At 48.1% G+C, this 16,092-nt stretch overlaps 1 protein-coding gene across 1 annotated transcript in view; it reads left to right on the top strand.

Moving 5' to 3' along the window:
• Positions 1-15,778, top strand: part of TNFRSF21 (TNF receptor superfamily member 21) — a 29,045-nt gene extending 13,267 nt beyond the window's left edge. Inside the window, exons 3-6 of the mRNA XM_018088774.2 lie at positions 3,885-4,150; positions 10,578-10,631; positions 13,256-13,475; positions 14,359-15,778. Of these exons, the coding sequence (XP_017944263.1) occupies positions 3,885-4,150; positions 10,578-10,631; positions 13,256-13,475; positions 14,359-14,588 (770 nt within the window). The 3' untranslated portion in view covers positions 14,589-15,778. The remainder of the gene's footprint in view (positions 1-3,884; positions 4,151-10,577; positions 10,632-13,255; positions 13,476-14,358) is intronic.
• The last annotated feature ends 314 nt before the right edge of the window (positions 15,779-16,092 follow it).

Below are 16,092 nucleotides of genomic sequence, written 5' to 3'. Positions count from 1 at the left end.
TTAAGGTTCTTACAGTATTAAGGTAGGCATTTCCAAATTCATTTTTAATAGAACATTTGTTCTTCAAAGATTATTACGCGCCATTAAGTCCTCTGCTGCCTGGTGTGTTCTTGTGCCCTGGGATGTTATTGCCAAGGGATATAAACATGTTTATGGGCCCAGTTTATTGAACGGTGAGATTAAATATACTAAACTTGAAAATGTCAGTAGGAGCATGAGCACTTCGTCATAAATCCTGTGTGAGAACATTAGGACATAAATGTCATGTCGCTGCATAAAACCGGCGTAAATCAAAGCAGCTGAAAACTTTTCTCACCAGTACAGCAGCTGTAAACACTGGAATTTATCAGCATTAAATACATGGATAGGAGCAGGTAGTACATGGGTTTTTCTTTTTCTGGGCGGATTAGGTGTGCCACGCAGGGATAATAAACCAGCAAATTATGTTATGATACTTTCGTATGACTGACGTGCATGGGAGTGGGTGTGGGCAAAGCCCCCACCCAACTATGACGTGTTGTCTTGCTGCAGGGCAAGTGCTGGCAGGGGGACCCAATGCTGCTCATTTTATGCATGTGTGTCTAAAAAAATGGGCAGCATTATCTCTATCCATATACCTATATATATGCCACTCAACCCAGCAAGAATAAAATCCTGAATACAAGAGTAAAAAAAGCTCTGCAAGATTTATACAGTGAGATAATGACTTATGCACTATATATATCTCTCTAAGTGCATAAATCATTATCTCTCTATAGATAGACATATATAATAGGTGGTGTCTGTAACCTGCTCGTCCCTCTTTCCATTGCTTTTTTTTACCTTGGTGCACAAGCCTTGCAGAGCTTTTCCTGCCCTTGTATTCAGGGATTTTTTAGGGGTTTTTTATCCCCTGGATTGAGTGATAAAATCAAGTGGCAGCTGCATAAACCTGGCATTTTGCTGCTCTTATGCCAAAAGCAGTTGGATTTGCTGGTTTAAAGGACCTGACTCCAAGCCTAAGTTGTCTTTTGGGTTTCTTACTGACCAGGGTATGTGATATGGGAAGGCATAAGGGCTTGGCAGCCAGCATGGTTTGGTCTGTCTGTCCTTCCTGCACAGGACTGACAGCTAATATGGATGCCAAGTCATCAATGGATGAGAATTTGGGATTTGCCTGAAGCACACAGGCAACCTGTGTCCCTTGAACTGAGGACCACTGGGTCTTCATCTGGGAAGCATTAACAAGACCAGGCTTAATTCCTGCCACACTCTTGTAATGTGATGAGCAACAGCATCTAATGATCTGAGACACATCAATAACCCCATCATAAATCTCAACAGCAGGTCTGCAGCCTTTTCTCCATAGTTAAAACCAAGTCCTCTGGTTGGTTTGGGGTTTTTTGGGTGGGCTGCATCCCCCATGCTGGGTTGGTGAGCTGAGCTTTTCTGGTAGGAGAAACTTTGACTCTTACAACCCATGTGAGATAGTACATGCACGTGACTGTAAACAGCTCGGGAGGGAAGTGTGGTTGTGGTGGGAGGAGGGTGGGGAAGTACAAAATGTGGTTAGTACTTTGTGTTTCTTGGTGTTTCTGATTTAGAGCAGGTTGAATGCACCGGCTGTGAATGCACCAAGCAACGTGGGCTCATGGCTGTGTTATCTAGTTTGGAAGGGAAAACTAAAGTCTATATATAGCAGGTCTTGATAAGCTTCCCTTAAGTGAGAAGAGGTTTGGTCAAAAATATCATGAAGCTGGATCGGTTTTGTATATGTATTTTTTTATATAAGCATATATACACATATATGTAAAATAGCTGTATCGTAGATTAGAATATATAAAAGTATGTGTAATATATATATAAATATATCAGGCTAAATAGATATTTTATATAGGGGTGTGTATATTGTATTGGGTTTGCTTGGCAAGGGTTTGGTAGCAGGGGCTGCAGGGGTGGATTCTGTGAGAAGCTGCCAGAAGCTTCCCACATGTCTGACAGAGCCAATGCCAGGCAACTCCAAGAGGAACCACCACTGTCCTAGGCTGAGCCCATCAGGGATAATGATAGTGCCTCTGGGATAACAGATTTAAGAAGAGGGGCAAAAAAACCCAGTAACTTCAGCCAATAGAAAAAGGAGTGAGAATATGTGAGAGCAACAACTCTGCAGAGACCGAGGTCAGTAAAGAAGGAGAAGGAGTGACAACCCCACACCTAGAGCAGGTTTGCTGGCAGGACTTGTGACCTGTGGAAGGGACCCACGCTGGAGCAGGGAAGGAGTGTGAGGATTCCTCCTCCTGTGGAGGAAAGAGCTGCAAAGACACTGTGATGAACTGACTGCAGCTCCCACTCCCCATCCCCTTGTGCTGCTGAGGGGAGGAAGGAGACAGTTCAGGAATGAAGCTGAGCCTGGGAAAAAGGGAAGGGTGGGTGGGAAGTGATTTAGTTTTTATTTCTCATTACCCTACTCTTGTTCGTTTGGTAATAAGTTAAACTAATTTCCCCAAGCCGAGTCTGTTTTGCCAGTGACAGTCTCTGGTGAGGGATCTTTCCCTGCCCTTATCTCAACCCACGAGCCTTTTGTTATGTTTTCTGTACCCTGTCCATCTGAGGAGGGCAGGAATGGAGTGGCTTTGGTGGGCACCTGGTGTCCAGCTAGGGTCAACCCTCCGCATATCGGTACATATATGTTTACATATAAAAAGGAGATAGCAATATATCTATATAAGGCTGTATAGGGGTTTTTTTTGTGTGTTTGGTTGGTTTTGTTTGGTTGAGGTTTTTTTGGTGGTTTTTTGTTTTTGTTTTTAATCTATTTGGCTATATCAGAGTTGTGACCTGGAGCTGGGAGGTTTGGTCTAAACAGCATTAGAAATTGTTAGATTTTAGACCAGATGGAAAGACCACGACTATGATATTCTCCTGTAAGCAGCTGATTTCGCTGACACAGCTGTTGTGCCTGCAGAGGGAAAGAGAAGTGCTCCCTGTAGTGATGGGGGCATGCTGGCTCACTTGGAAACCTGAGGTGCACTTGTCTCTCTGGAAAAAGTGAGTTTCTCTTTGCAGCTCACCTATGCTGACCCTTCACGTGGTTGTTGGAAAAAAAGGTGTTGCTCAGCTTGATAAAACAGGGTTCATTAGTTGTTATGAAGGATATATGGCTTTACACAAAAGTGTAACTCCTGACCTCTAGTAGACTCAAGGATAAGTGTGTTGTTTGTATTGCTCCCTAACCTTCATGGAGAAAACCCTCACCGTCTCAAACCAGCATGTGTCAAGGGCTTTTCTGAGGGAAACTCTGTCTTTTTGCTCTCCCTAGAGCAAAATTCCTGCCAGATCTTCCATTCACCCAGTGTTTACCCGGTGCAGCGTCTCCCACCCCATAACTGAGTCATCCCACCGGTCCGCACTGGAAATGGCTCTAAATATGATCATAGCTGCTGTAGGTGCTCTGTTATGGAAATACAGATCTTTATAGAGGTGCTTTGGTGACTCACCTCTTAATCCAGCTCCTGTTCAAAGCAGTGGCTTCAATGCAGGCATGTGGATGAGCACGTGGCCCTCTGCCCTGCTCCTCCAGCCGTGCACTGGCTGAGTACCAGGGGTTTTCCTGTGCCGAAGAGTGCAGGAAACTTCACAGATAAATTATGTGATTGGTTTTAGAGCACGCTGGGGCATCTGACGGGTCTGTCACCCTTTATGTGCATAGGCAGCTGTTGAGCATGCTATGGGTGGTGCTTCTCTGCAGCCTGGACTCTGAAGGGTCTTAAAATAATAATAACAACAACAAAATCTCAAAGACCAACCCAAGAAAAGCAAAGCATGGCTGTTTGGGGATGAGAGAAGCTTTGCTAAAGCCTGCAGAGCCCCGTGCCTCACCTGTAGCTTCTCTGCCCCCCCCGCAGGCATCGACATCCTGAAGCTGGTGGCTGCCCAGGTGGGGAGCCAGTGGAAGGACATCTACCAGTTCCTGTGCAACGCCAGCGAGCGGGAGGTGGCGGCTTTCTCCAACGGCTACGCGGCCGACCACGAGCGTGCCTACGCCGCCCTGCAGCACTGGACCATCCGTGGGCCCGAGGCCAGCCTGGCCCAGCTCATCAGCGCGCTCCGCCAGCACCGCCGCAACGATGTCGTGGAGAAGATCCGCGGCCTGATGGAGGACACCACGCCGGTAACGATGGGCTGGGCTCCGCGTGGGCTTGGAGAGCGTGTGGAGGCAGGGCACCCAGCTGTGGCCTGGAGCTTAGCTAAGAGCTTCTCTGGGCTCCATCTCTCCACAGAGCTCCTCAGGGGGCTTATTTTAAGTTGTACATTGCTGTTGAGCAAAGTTTTGCCAAAGTTTGCTCAAATCTTAGTCAAAGTTTTGATGAGCTCTTAAGTCCCACGTGTTGTGCTTTGCACATTATCCTTGAAGATCACCAGGAGGACCTAGTACCTGAGCCCTTGTGTCAGGGACATGGAGGAAAAAGCATCTCCCTTTAAATTTGCTCTTAAATGCTGTGATTAAATGCCATGAATTTTGTGAGAAGGGCCAAGTATCTTGAGTACTAAATGATGCTTCCTCCAAGATGGTGACCAGTAGCACTGGGGAGTCCATGCAGTCCTCCAGAATTGTTGCTTTTTGGCAGCCCTGGCCTTAAAACAACCTGTCCCATATTTTGGGAAAATAAATAAATTGCTGCAGAATATCCTGCAGTAGGTTCTCAGCTGGGTGTAAGTTATTGGAAGGTGCCTCAGTGACCTTTGCAGTTTATTTTGGCCACGGCTGCTTTACTTGTTTTGGTTTTTTGCCTCTAGTAACTCAGTGGTCTGGAAGCATTTGTAAAGGTGATGGATGGGGCTTTTTCTGAACGTGGAAGCCAATGGGACAGCGTAGGGATGGAAGTGGGGGAAGTTGAGGGAGGGGGTCTTCTCCCTAAACTAGTTGCTGAAACATTTCCTGTTGCCTCAGCAGTGACCCAGACCCAAAAGGGAGCAGGTGGGCGCCTGCTGACCTCTCTGGGCACTTGGTGGGGGCCTGGCAAGGTGGACCTTAACAGACAGTAAAGCTTATGGGGCATAGCATTTGTTAGGGCAGGGGATTCCCAAATCCTGATTTGACCATCACAGACTTCACCCTTTAAGAGAGACTGTGGTCCCCTCACTGTCTTGCATATCTTTAATCACTTCACTCAGAGTATGAAACGTCTTGGTCCCTTGTAACCATTGTGTGAAATCACAGGGTTTGAGGCACTGGCAGACGCCCTGGGCTTGTGTTTTTGAGAGACCCTGAGTCAGGTGTGTGCCAAGCATCACCCTGTGTGCCCTGCCCAGATCTTGGATAGATTCCCTTTGCCAGCTGCCCCAGCTCTCCTGCTCCCATTCAATTACTGTTTTTTCCTTCCAGCTCCTGGTAACTAAGCAGCGTATGGTCCTCTCATTGATGGCAAAAAGTGAAATTAAAAGACCAAGACAAAACTATGGTTAGAGAGAGGAGGGAGGCAGAGAAAATTGTCATTTTGCATATGTGAATTAAAGTTTCTGGTATGTGCAGTGTCTCAGAAGGACACCTTGTTCTCTTGCTCTCCTGGAGTAGGTAGTAACCTCTGTCCTCCTAGTTATTGCTTTGAATTCTATGGCAAAATGCTGGGCAAGGACATCAGATAAAACCTGGGGCTTGTTCATGAGAATGATGCCTAATTAGACTTGGGCTGTGCAGTGCTAAATGCTTCTGAGCTTTGAACTCTTTTGGCCAAGATCATCAGGTTGTGCTTATCAAATAGCACAAAAATGGAGGTGGTAGCTCCAGGAGCAGGGTTTATTGTGTGACTTGTTGGGATGGCGGACTCCTGCTGATGGAGTAACCACAGGCTGTGCCCATAACTCTGGAAATACATCAAGCAGATGCTCCAGAGAATGAGCAAACCCAATTCTCATGGATAACTGTACACAAGTCTTCTGGACTTCCCAACCACCTTTTCTGTGTCTCTTTGTTTTTCAAAAGAGTGTGGTGGTGTATTCTCCAGTGTCCAGCAGCACCTGGACTGTGGTGGTTCCCCATCAGTTTCACTTGTTTTTCTAGAAATGGGTAAAATTGGGTTGTTGATCTTTTAAGCAGGTGGCTCAAGTGGATCCACATGAGAAATGAAAAAACACATGAGAAGTTGTTTTTTAACAAATTCACCCAAGCTGGCACATCCTCTTTCCCCATGCATCTGATTGGGGCTTTTCAGATGAGTGTCCCTCATGATCAACCTTAGGAGCTGGCCATTCCCCTGCCCTGGAGATCCTGAAGCTGTGTGTGGGATGTCAAAGCCTGGAAGTACCCAGGGGTGCACATTCAGCACAGCAGCACATTGTGTTTCTGCAAGGTGTTACCTGCTGTAACCTGTCTGCCTCCTCTTCCTGAGTTGGCTCCTGCACTGTCGATGTGGGTGGTGATAGAATGGCTCTGGGCGGGATGCAGGAAGCCTGTGGGAAGCAGCTTGTGCATGGGAGACAATCCCTGGAGAATTGTGCTGACGGTTGATCTGCATCGCAGCAGTCCAGGGAGCTGAGAGATCACTGCCAGGAGTAGGCAGGGAGGTTGATCTTTGGGTTGTTTTTTTTTTTTAATCTGCTGGTGGAAGGTCTTTAATTAGAGCTAATTGAGGTTTGACTCATGCTGATTTGTCTGTCGAAATGCAGACAAATTGAGGCAGTTTTTCTCCACACCAAACTGGTTTGATCCAAAGGGTCGCCCTGTTGGTGGCTGGCATGGGCCCCTGCAACTCTGCAGAAGTAGTCTTGCAAAAAAAACCCCGAAACAACAACAAAGAAGGTTGTGAATGTCCCATCTCTGGAAATGTTCGAGGCCAGGCTGAACATGGCTTGGAGCAACCTTGTCTAGTGGAAGGTGTCCCTGCCCATGGAGCGACATGAGCTTTAAGGTGCCTTGCAACCCAAACCATTCTGTGATTCTGAGTAACAGCATGATGCCCTTGGGGTGACCTGAGCCAGCAGCAAGTCTCTTAATGCATGCTGGTGTGTCCTACATGAGCCCAGGAGGGATGGATGCATGGGTGACTGTGCTGTGTGTGATGCCTTTGGCCCTGCCCAGCATCCCTGGGTGCAAAAGAGTTTCCCCATCCCTCCCCTGATGCTGTGTCATAAGAAAGCACCAACACCCCCAACTCACAGGTAAAAATTGTGTTGTTGAAAAATGTAGTTCTCAGATGGCAAATCAATACCCTAAACGCATCCAGCCTCCCTTCACCGGCCCATCCCACCCACTATCGCATCCTTGTCCTAAATCCTTTATCTGGTGTCTGGCTTCGCCTTGTAAAACCTATGGAGGCAAAGCTGCTCTCTCCTGTAGAGCCCTATTCCCTTGGCAGCCTTTTGTGCTCCGAAATCCAAATATTTACAACCCCTGATAGGAATAGGGGAATTAATCAGAGTCTATGGAGCGTTACAGTACGTGGCATGAACACTTTCCTTCAGGTAACGAACAACTCTGCTGCAGACTTGCCGGCTTTTTTAGCTGTGGGAGATTATGCTGGTTTTGCATGGCGCTGGATGAATTTAGGTTAAACCGAGATTAGCCCTCTGAATCATTTTGCTTGGGGTTTTTTGCTGCTGAGCCAGAAAATACGGCGAGAGCGGCAGCTGTGGGAAGGTTTTTTTGGGGTGCTATTAACTCACAGGGCTCCTGCTAAAGCCTGGCCTGGCCATTAATGTTTGTCGGGCTCAGTGTCTGCAAAATCTCTCCCCTCGCAGGCAGGTTTACTGGACAGCAGCATGTGAGCCTGGGCATTGCTTAGCGAGCACGAGCACACCCCAAATTAATGGTGCTGACAACAACAAAAGTTAGGGGACAGAAGGTGGGACAAAAAGGGAGAGGTCTCTCACTGCTATCCCAGCAAATTGCAATTCTCCATTTTTGGGGTTGAAATCAGAAAAGCTCAGTGAATTCACTGGTTATGAGATTTTGTTTTGTGGTGCATAACAGCATTTTGCAGCTACCAGGGGGGAGTCTGTGCTCACCTGGGCTGGCCTGGGGTAGAGCTGGCACAGCCGGCAGTATTGGCTACTCTTGAGTGCCCTGCTGTGAGCAGTGCTTTAAGCTCTTATCGTTTTATTTATGGCTCTGCTGGCCTCGGCTGAAATGTTTCAGGGACTGGATGGAAGGGAAGCAAACAGCCTCAGTTCAGCAGCGCAGCCTCAGCAAAGCTGAAAAAAAAATATATGAATAAGAGAGATGTGGAAAGTGGAAAGAGGAGGCTGCAGCCCTGAACCCAGTGAGTTTTAGGTTCCTGGCTAATTTCACCTTGTGAATAATCCCATGAGTCAGCAGATCTGTTGGGGCAGGGGCTGGTGTGAGGTTAAGCTGTGAGGTTTTTGGGGGTGCCAGAGGAGAAGAGGATATGAAAGCAGCCCCGTGTCCGGGCTTGCAGCTGTGGAGGTGCCTTGTGGCTCCTTTTCTTGCTCTTTCACAGATCAAAACCCTGAGGTGAAAGGGGTGGTTGCTGAGACTGGAGCAGCGTTCCTCAACTCCAGCCACTGTCAGCTCCTACCTATCCCCTTCATTTCCTCTTTTGGCAACACAGAACTGGGCTGGACCCAGTAATTAGGAATTAAATTTGTTCTGTGTTCACTTCATGTGTCAGCAGTGGGAGTGAAGTGGTTGGATGGATTTCCCAGCCGGAGGAGGCTGTGGTCCGAGGGCTGGGAAATGCCCAGGCAGCCAGGAAAGGAACAGAATTTTCCTTCTGGACTTGCATCAGGTTTTATTTGAGGCACAGAGCTGTAGGCTGAAGTGGCCAGAGCCCTGGGGAAGGGGTAGGGCTGGTTGAGTTTTGCTGGACTGGGCATCACTCCAGGTTTGCTCTAAACTGTGACTTGATTTTCAGCTTGGGTTTGAACTAGGTTGGAAATGTGCAATAAACAAAAATGTAATTATTTATAAACTAATACAAATATAAATAACATAAACAGAAAAATAGAAACTTTATAGATGCAGTGATATTTGAAATTTCCCTGCTGTGGTGGCCACATCTACTGGAGTCTGTGCATTTGCAGTGTAATGGGTTTGGGTGCCTAAGAAGAAACTAGAAGATGGTTTCTTGTACTAGCCAAACTGAGCATTGACTTACTCAGCCTGTAATTGGGTTTGGAACCTCTTCATCAGAATTTCATCAACTCTTCATTATGATTTGAATTGAAAAAGTGGGTAGGCAAATCTGTAGAAAGGAGAAACCACCAGGAGCTCTCCCAGAGACAGCATCTCCTGCTTGGAGAAACACTTTGCCCACAAATGGCCAGGACAGAAGGGGAAGAGCTGCTTCCTCCGTGGGTGGCTGTGCTTTAGTCTTGTCATCTAAACCTTCCCCAGACCCAGCATTGCCCATTCTGGGTTGTGTGGGGCTTGATTTGAGGAGCTCTTCTCCAGGGCTGCCGTGTGTTGAGGGATGCAGCTCTACCACAGAGCTGGGTCGAGCATTCTTCTGAAACCTGACTGATGATATGAAGGGCACAGAGGAAATTTGGGCTTTCCCACTCCAGCATCCTCGTGCCCTTCCCATCCTGGCAAAGGGCTTGCCTCCTGCTCTGCAACACCACACAGTATCACTGTCTCAGCCACCTCAATGAGACCTCCTGGCCTGCCCACTGGTGTTTCACCTGCCAAGATCTGGTCTGCCCTTACGGTGGATCCCCAAACACCATGATCACCATGAAGCTGTTGATCCATCCTCCCTATGCCTGTGGGGACCATAGCGAGAGCATCCCCCCCTCAACACCACCCTGTACCAGCAGCACTGCCTATTCCAGGGTGCCACCCAGCCCACCCTGCTTCTTGTGCTGGGGCTTTTCCTCCCACATCCCCTACGGAGGCATAACAGACCTGGGAATAGGGCTGGTGTCAGCCGGGTGTCATCTTTTGGCAGGGAATCCGGGAAACGGCTGCCTCGGTGCTAAATTTATCCCCCCCACATCCTGGAGGGTGCACAGCCACCTTCGGCAGCACCAACCTGCCACCAGCTTTTGTTCCCGCCTGGTTGCTGCAGGAGGAATTACTGGGAAGCATTGCCTGAGGGAAGGGTGTTTTTTAGTGCTTGCTGCTGCTCCTTCCTAATATTAGCACAGCAGCTGCAGTTTCTGTTTGTCTGACTTAAGCTTTTATTGCAGTACTGTAAAATGGAGGCAGAAAATGGGACCCACCAGTTCAAACAGAGCTGTTGAGAGCAGCTGTGGAAAGAAAACAAAGCCAAGCCTGTGTCTTCTTCTGCCTCCATCCCCTTCTGTCCCCTTTTCTTCCATTTAGGAAGGACCTTGAGATACCCTGAGCTGCTTAGAGCATCCTCCCACATGCACTGGGATCCAAGAGGTGCTTGAACTGCAGTCTAAAGGGCTGCAAGTACACTGGAGCTTTTAGGATTTTTTTTTTTTAATTAGTATTTTTTTGGCATTGAAAATCTCTTGCTGCAATGCTCAAAAAAAAAATTAAAAAAAGCTGGCAGAGAGCCCCAGTGCCACTGATGGGTCTCAGGAGGCTGCTGATGTGTCAAAGCCACCACAGTGCCTTTGGTTTCCACTCTGGACTGTCCATCTAACAGTGTCCCATGTGTCTGTCTCTGCAGGTGCAGATGCAGCCTCAGTGGCAAGCGCAGGACCCCGGCAACGAGGATGTAAAGGTGAGAAATTCGGTATCTTTGGAAAGGCAGAAGGGCTGCAAGAGGGGTTTTTTTTGTGGGATTTTTTCCCAGCCAGAGCTTGGTTTCACTCAAGCACCGTTGTTCTTAAAAATAGGAATGGCCAAGGTGGTTTCAACAAAATGAGTCACAGGCTATGAATAGTGTGTTTTTAGACCTATTCCACAGGCTTCACCTCTCAGCAACCTTCTGCATTCCCTGGTCTTTCAAAGCCCTCATTCCCACTTGCTTTCTTCCCGTGGTTTAAATATTAACACACATCCGAGCATCCTGTTTGCTTTGCCTCAAGCTCGCAACTGTTCAGCTATTTGGAAAGCCTTGGGCTCCCGGGACGGCTACAGTCAAATAACCTCGGGTGATTTTGTCTTTCCTAGCCTGTTTTAGCAGCTGTTTAATTAAATTCCAAATTAGTTGGTTTGGGGAAGGGCTTTTCCCTTCTGCTGGGATGATAGAGCTGGGGCAGCTGTCTGCTCCCTGCTCTCCCTTGGCCATTTGCTGCTCAGTCATCAGGCCCCTTTTTGGGAATCAGTAGATGAGTTTGTTGTTGGATATTAAGTAGATGAGCTGCACAAAGAAAAACTAACCCTTAAAGCCTGTGTTATTTTTAAAGGGGATATCAGAGCATATTACAATTTGGAAAGCAGCCAGCTGCTGTTCTGGTCCTTCCCTTGATATTCCCCCTTAATGGCAATAGCTGATTCTCCATGATGAACTGTTCTGGAAAGGGAGTTTCAGAGGAGAAGGCAGATTCTTTTAATTAAAAATTAAAGCTGACTTTTATTTTTAACGTGCCTATTGCGTAATGTGCTGAGCTAGAACAAATCCTCCCCTGTTTATTTTCAATGAGGGGAGAAAAAAACCCTTTTATTCTACCAGGAACAGACTTCAATGTTAATTTAATGTGAACTAATGGGCGTCCCAGCAGACATGTGATTTGTGGGTGGTGAATTCCTCGACACGGATGAGGAATGTTCGGGCACATCCATGCCAGTGCGGAGGTGGCTCAGCAGCTCCCTTTCCCACAGCCTTTTATCCCAATTTTGCATTTTATCCCTGGGTACTAGGCAAAAGGGCGTTAGCAGGAATAGCCTGGTCTTTCCTCTGTAGAAGGAGAAAATGGATGTGAAATGCTGTTGGGAGAGGGAACTGCATGTAGACAGGGCTTGAAATTCTGTTCTCTGGCAGGTCGAGCAGGGATGCAGGGTTTGCAACGATGGTTAAATATTGGATGGCCCTTAAAGCAACCTGTTTAGAAGGACCTGGTGACCTGCAGAGGTGCCCAAGCTGCCAGCCAGGGATGGAGTGATGCTGCCCAGGGCACCTCATCCCTTCAGGGAATGGGAACAAAGAAATGCTGTGCTTGAGATTCGCACCTTGAGGGGATGTTGGGAGATGGAGGAGGGTAGATAATGTTGGCTGCTGCCACGCAAATGGGAAGGAGATCCAAGAAGGAAGATGCAGAGTACAGTCAAATTAGGAAGTGGGTTCACAATGGCACCGAAATCATAGAATCATGGAATTGTTAGGGTTGGAAAGACCTCTAAGGTCATCAAGTCCAATTGTTAACCCAGCACCACCATGTTCACCCACTGCATCATGTCCCCAAGGCCACATCCACAAGTTTTTTTAATGCCTTCAGGGATGGTGATTCCACCACTTTGCTGGGCAGCCTATTGCAATTCCTGACCACCCTTTTGGTGAATAAATTTTTCCTAATATTCAATCTAAATCCCCCTGGCACAGCTTGAGGCCATTTCTTCTCGTTCTGTAACTTGTCACCTGTCACTTGTCAAAGTGCTGCTTCCCAGCAGTGCTTCCCAGCAGTGCTTGTGCCTGTGTCTTTGGGACTGCGGAGCCAAATGCTTGCCCTTGGCTCACATCAGAGTAGGAAAAAGCAAAGGCACTTGAGTGACATTGTGGTCAGTGCCACCTCCTGCCTGTCCTTCCTTGCTCTGAGCTAATAGTCTGGTGAGACAGACTTCTCCATCAGGCTTTAATGGGGTGCTCACGGGAACAAGGGCAAACAAAAGGGGCAAACAAATAATTAACTCAAAGTGTGACCAGTGTAGCTGGTGAGAGCTGCAGTGGGGATCACTGAGGCATCTCACAGCTCTTGCCCTGCAGCCCTGGCACTGGTTGGAGCTGTGGAACCAGGCTGTACCTTGCTTTTAACCAAACAGTAGCTGTGGAGCAGGTTTTGGGGAGAGCTTCCTTGTTTGGGCATCGTCACCACTTGCCCCCAAGAGCTGTGCTTTGGGCTTCAATAGACTGAGGGTGAGAAGGAAAACTGAGCTAAAATGCTCTGCTGTGCTTGCAGGCACCATCCTGGTGCAGTGGTTGGTCCTACCAAAGGTACCAAGGGTGCAGGGTTGTGTTACCCCTCCTGCCTGATGTACCAAATCCCGGTACTGATGCCCAGCCTGGCTCTCCAGTGCCTGTTCTGGGACAGCAGGTCCTCTGGGACAAGATGGCCACCAAATGCAGGGACCACTCGCTGAGGGTGGGCTGGGGCATGTTGGAAGCCAGAGTGCAGATGGTTTTGAGTGTGAGCCCATTGCATGGCATCTCCCCCAAGTTAATTTTCCCTCCCTTTCCTCCCCCCAAAGCTGGAAGGTGACAAGCTGGCGCTGCCGGTGAGCCCCAGCCCGGTGAGCCCCGCACCCACCCCCAGCCCCAAGCCCCCTGAGGCTGCTGTGCTCACCGTGGAGCCCTCTCCTTCTGAGAAGAAATGCTTCTTCGTGGATGAAGCAGAGCCCCTCCTGCGGTGCGACTCCACCTCCAGCGGCTCCTCCGCGCTCAGCCGGACAGGCTCTTTTATTACCAAAGGTACCAAAATCAGCCTGGCGGGAATGGGAGGACTGAAGGGATGCCACGACATGTCCCATGTGGTCAGCACATGTTGTAAAGCTGCTCAATGTATGATATCATTAAAAAAATAACTAGACAAACTGGCCCTCCAGGATACGTTTATCACATCCTCATTCTAGACCAGAGTATCCTGTTGGCAAAGACAATAAAGATTTCAGACCGAAAAACACCTTTAAAGGCTTTTAACTCTTTGAATTTCTGCCAGGGAAGTTGTAGCATCCCTGGATGTTTCTCCTGACTTTTGCTATTGCGTTGGCCTCTATGTTATTTTAGGAGTTGAAACCAGAGAATGTAATTTGTAATTTCAAGACTGCCTTTTTTTTTTTTTTTTTTAATTTTTTCACTCTTGGTCCTGTTTGTTGCAGCGTGTGACTTGGGATGGAAAGTACTGTTAGCCACCCCCACTTTTTTTCAGAGGGTTTAATTTACCATATTTAACTTGCTGCATTTAATCAGTCTTTAACTTCTGATGAAGGTGAAACACTGAGCTCAGTCAATCTACCAAATTTATACTTGGGTGCATAAATAAAGCTGACCCAACGAAAACAACTTGAAAGCGCAGAATTCAGCTTTTTTGGCTCCCCTCCTGCCCTCACTTTTCTGCACTCGCCATTCAGCATTTACAAATGCTGTGTTTGCTCTTGCAAGATCCTGACTGAGGTGCCTCAGCAGCACTGGCTTCTCCATCTTCTCCCCATCACCCTCCACCCTTTCCCTTAGTTCTCCTTGTGACGTGTCCCTCTCCAGAGGTGGCACCAGGGGATGGTCTGAGGAGAACAAACCCTGGTTAGCAGAGGTTCCTTAAGGAGTTTCTTGACCACCCTCTCCTTTCCTCCTACAGAAAAGAAGGACACTGTCCTGCGCCAGGTGCGCTTGGACCCTTGCGACCTGCAGCCCATCTTTGACGACATGCTGCACATCCTCAATCCCGAGGAGCTCCACGTGATAGAGGAGATCCCGCAGGCCGAAGACAAGCTGGACAGGCTATTTGAGATCGCTGGTGTCAAAAGCCAGGAAGCCAGCCAGACCCTCCTGGACTCTGTCTATAGCCACCTTCCTGATTTACTGTAGGCACTGGGTCACCACACACTCTCCGAATATCTGCTAGAGCTAGCTTGGCGCTCGTTAAGGTGAACGACAATACGCAGGCAGGTTTTGTTGTAGAATATATGGCCAGTATTTTCGTTGAGGTGTCCTTGGTTTTTGGAGGGGGGGCAGTTTGCCAGCATTGCACCCCTCCACCGTAACTATCGCTCTCAGTCCAAGTCTCTGCCCCCTTCCCGAACCTCTCTCCTCCTTTTTCTCATTCCAATCAGATCAGCCGATGCACTTTAAAAAAAAAAAATCTGACAAAAAAAACACAGTTAATGAACTAAAAGACCACGAATCTGGTGTAATTTAACACATGGAATTGGGGATTGCTCTGTAACCCCCTTCCTCTGTCAAAGCTGTCACTCAGAGTGACCATCTCCCATCACCTCCCTTCGCCTTGGAGCAGTAAATGGCAAAAACACGCAAAAAACCCCCCCCCAACTGTTGCTGGTTACTGTCTCTTAACGCAGCTAAGCTTCCCACCCAAGCTGACTTTTTTATTAATGTACTATTGTTTGGCTCATATCCATTGCTGAGATTTTACTAGCACGATTATTTATTGTATGGTTTTAACCCGGACAATGCATCGCGCTCCTATTACGCTACAGCAGAAGCGCTTTAACCGCAAAAGAAAAGGGTCGAGTCCCACCAACCTCTGAGGTGATGGAAAGATCCTTTGCCTCCGGTCGAATGTAAGGAGTTATCTTGCCTTGTGGGAATGGTGGGGCCCCCAAGGGAGCCAGTGCTGGACGTGGGGAGGCGAAGGTGGCCGCCGGTGGTCCCGCTCTCCTCGTGCTGTAAGACTTAAACCAAGCTCTGCTTTTACACTCGTGTCTCTTGTTTTTTATACAGACGTGGCCGATAAGTTCTTCGAAGACCTTACGTGGTCTCTAATAGTCTCTTCAAATCACACTTCACTTTTTATTAAAAGAGGTTTGGGGGGGGGGAGGAAAAGCTGCATCGTAAGAAATCTGTCTGATTATATTTGCAATTATTATGCTCCCGTAACGAACAGTCTGTACTACGTTCAATCTGAAGAAGTAATGATACGAGGGTGGCGTGAGCTGCCCCGTGGGAAGGGGGTGGGAGTGGGGGAAGAGGGAAATGAATTGAAAAATTGCCTTCCAGTGTACTAATTTATTAATAAATACTAGGTGTTTGTTATTTGACATGATTCTGCGTTAACCTCCTTAACAGCTGCTTCTGCTTGAGGACTCCTGGGTTTGGAGCAGGGTCTTGCTCAGGGGGCCTATGGCAGGGTGATGAGAGAGATTTTGGAGGTTGGGGGTGGTGAAGAGGTTGTCTCCTTTAGCTTTCCCAAAGTATGATTGCTTTCAGTTGTCAGCAGTGCCTTGAGTCCCCACGGTTGCTGCTGGAGCTCTCTGCAGGTCCCCGCCCTGTGCTGGGGTGGGGACGTGTGTTAATCCCCACAGCGGTGCCAGATCAGATGACTGATGGGGCTTCCAGGGTTGGTTTTTGCAAG

Source organism: Manacus vitellinus, unplaced genomic scaffold (assembly GCF_001715985.3).
Source record: "Manacus vitellinus isolate BGI_N305 unplaced genomic scaffold, ASM171598v3 scaffold_11_pilon, whole genome shotgun sequence".
Classification (NCBI taxonomy): Eukaryota; Metazoa; Chordata; class Aves; order Passeriformes; family Pipridae; genus Manacus; species Manacus vitellinus.
Note: the sequence above shows the minus strand (reverse complement) of the source record. Positions and strands in the feature narration are given on the sequence as shown.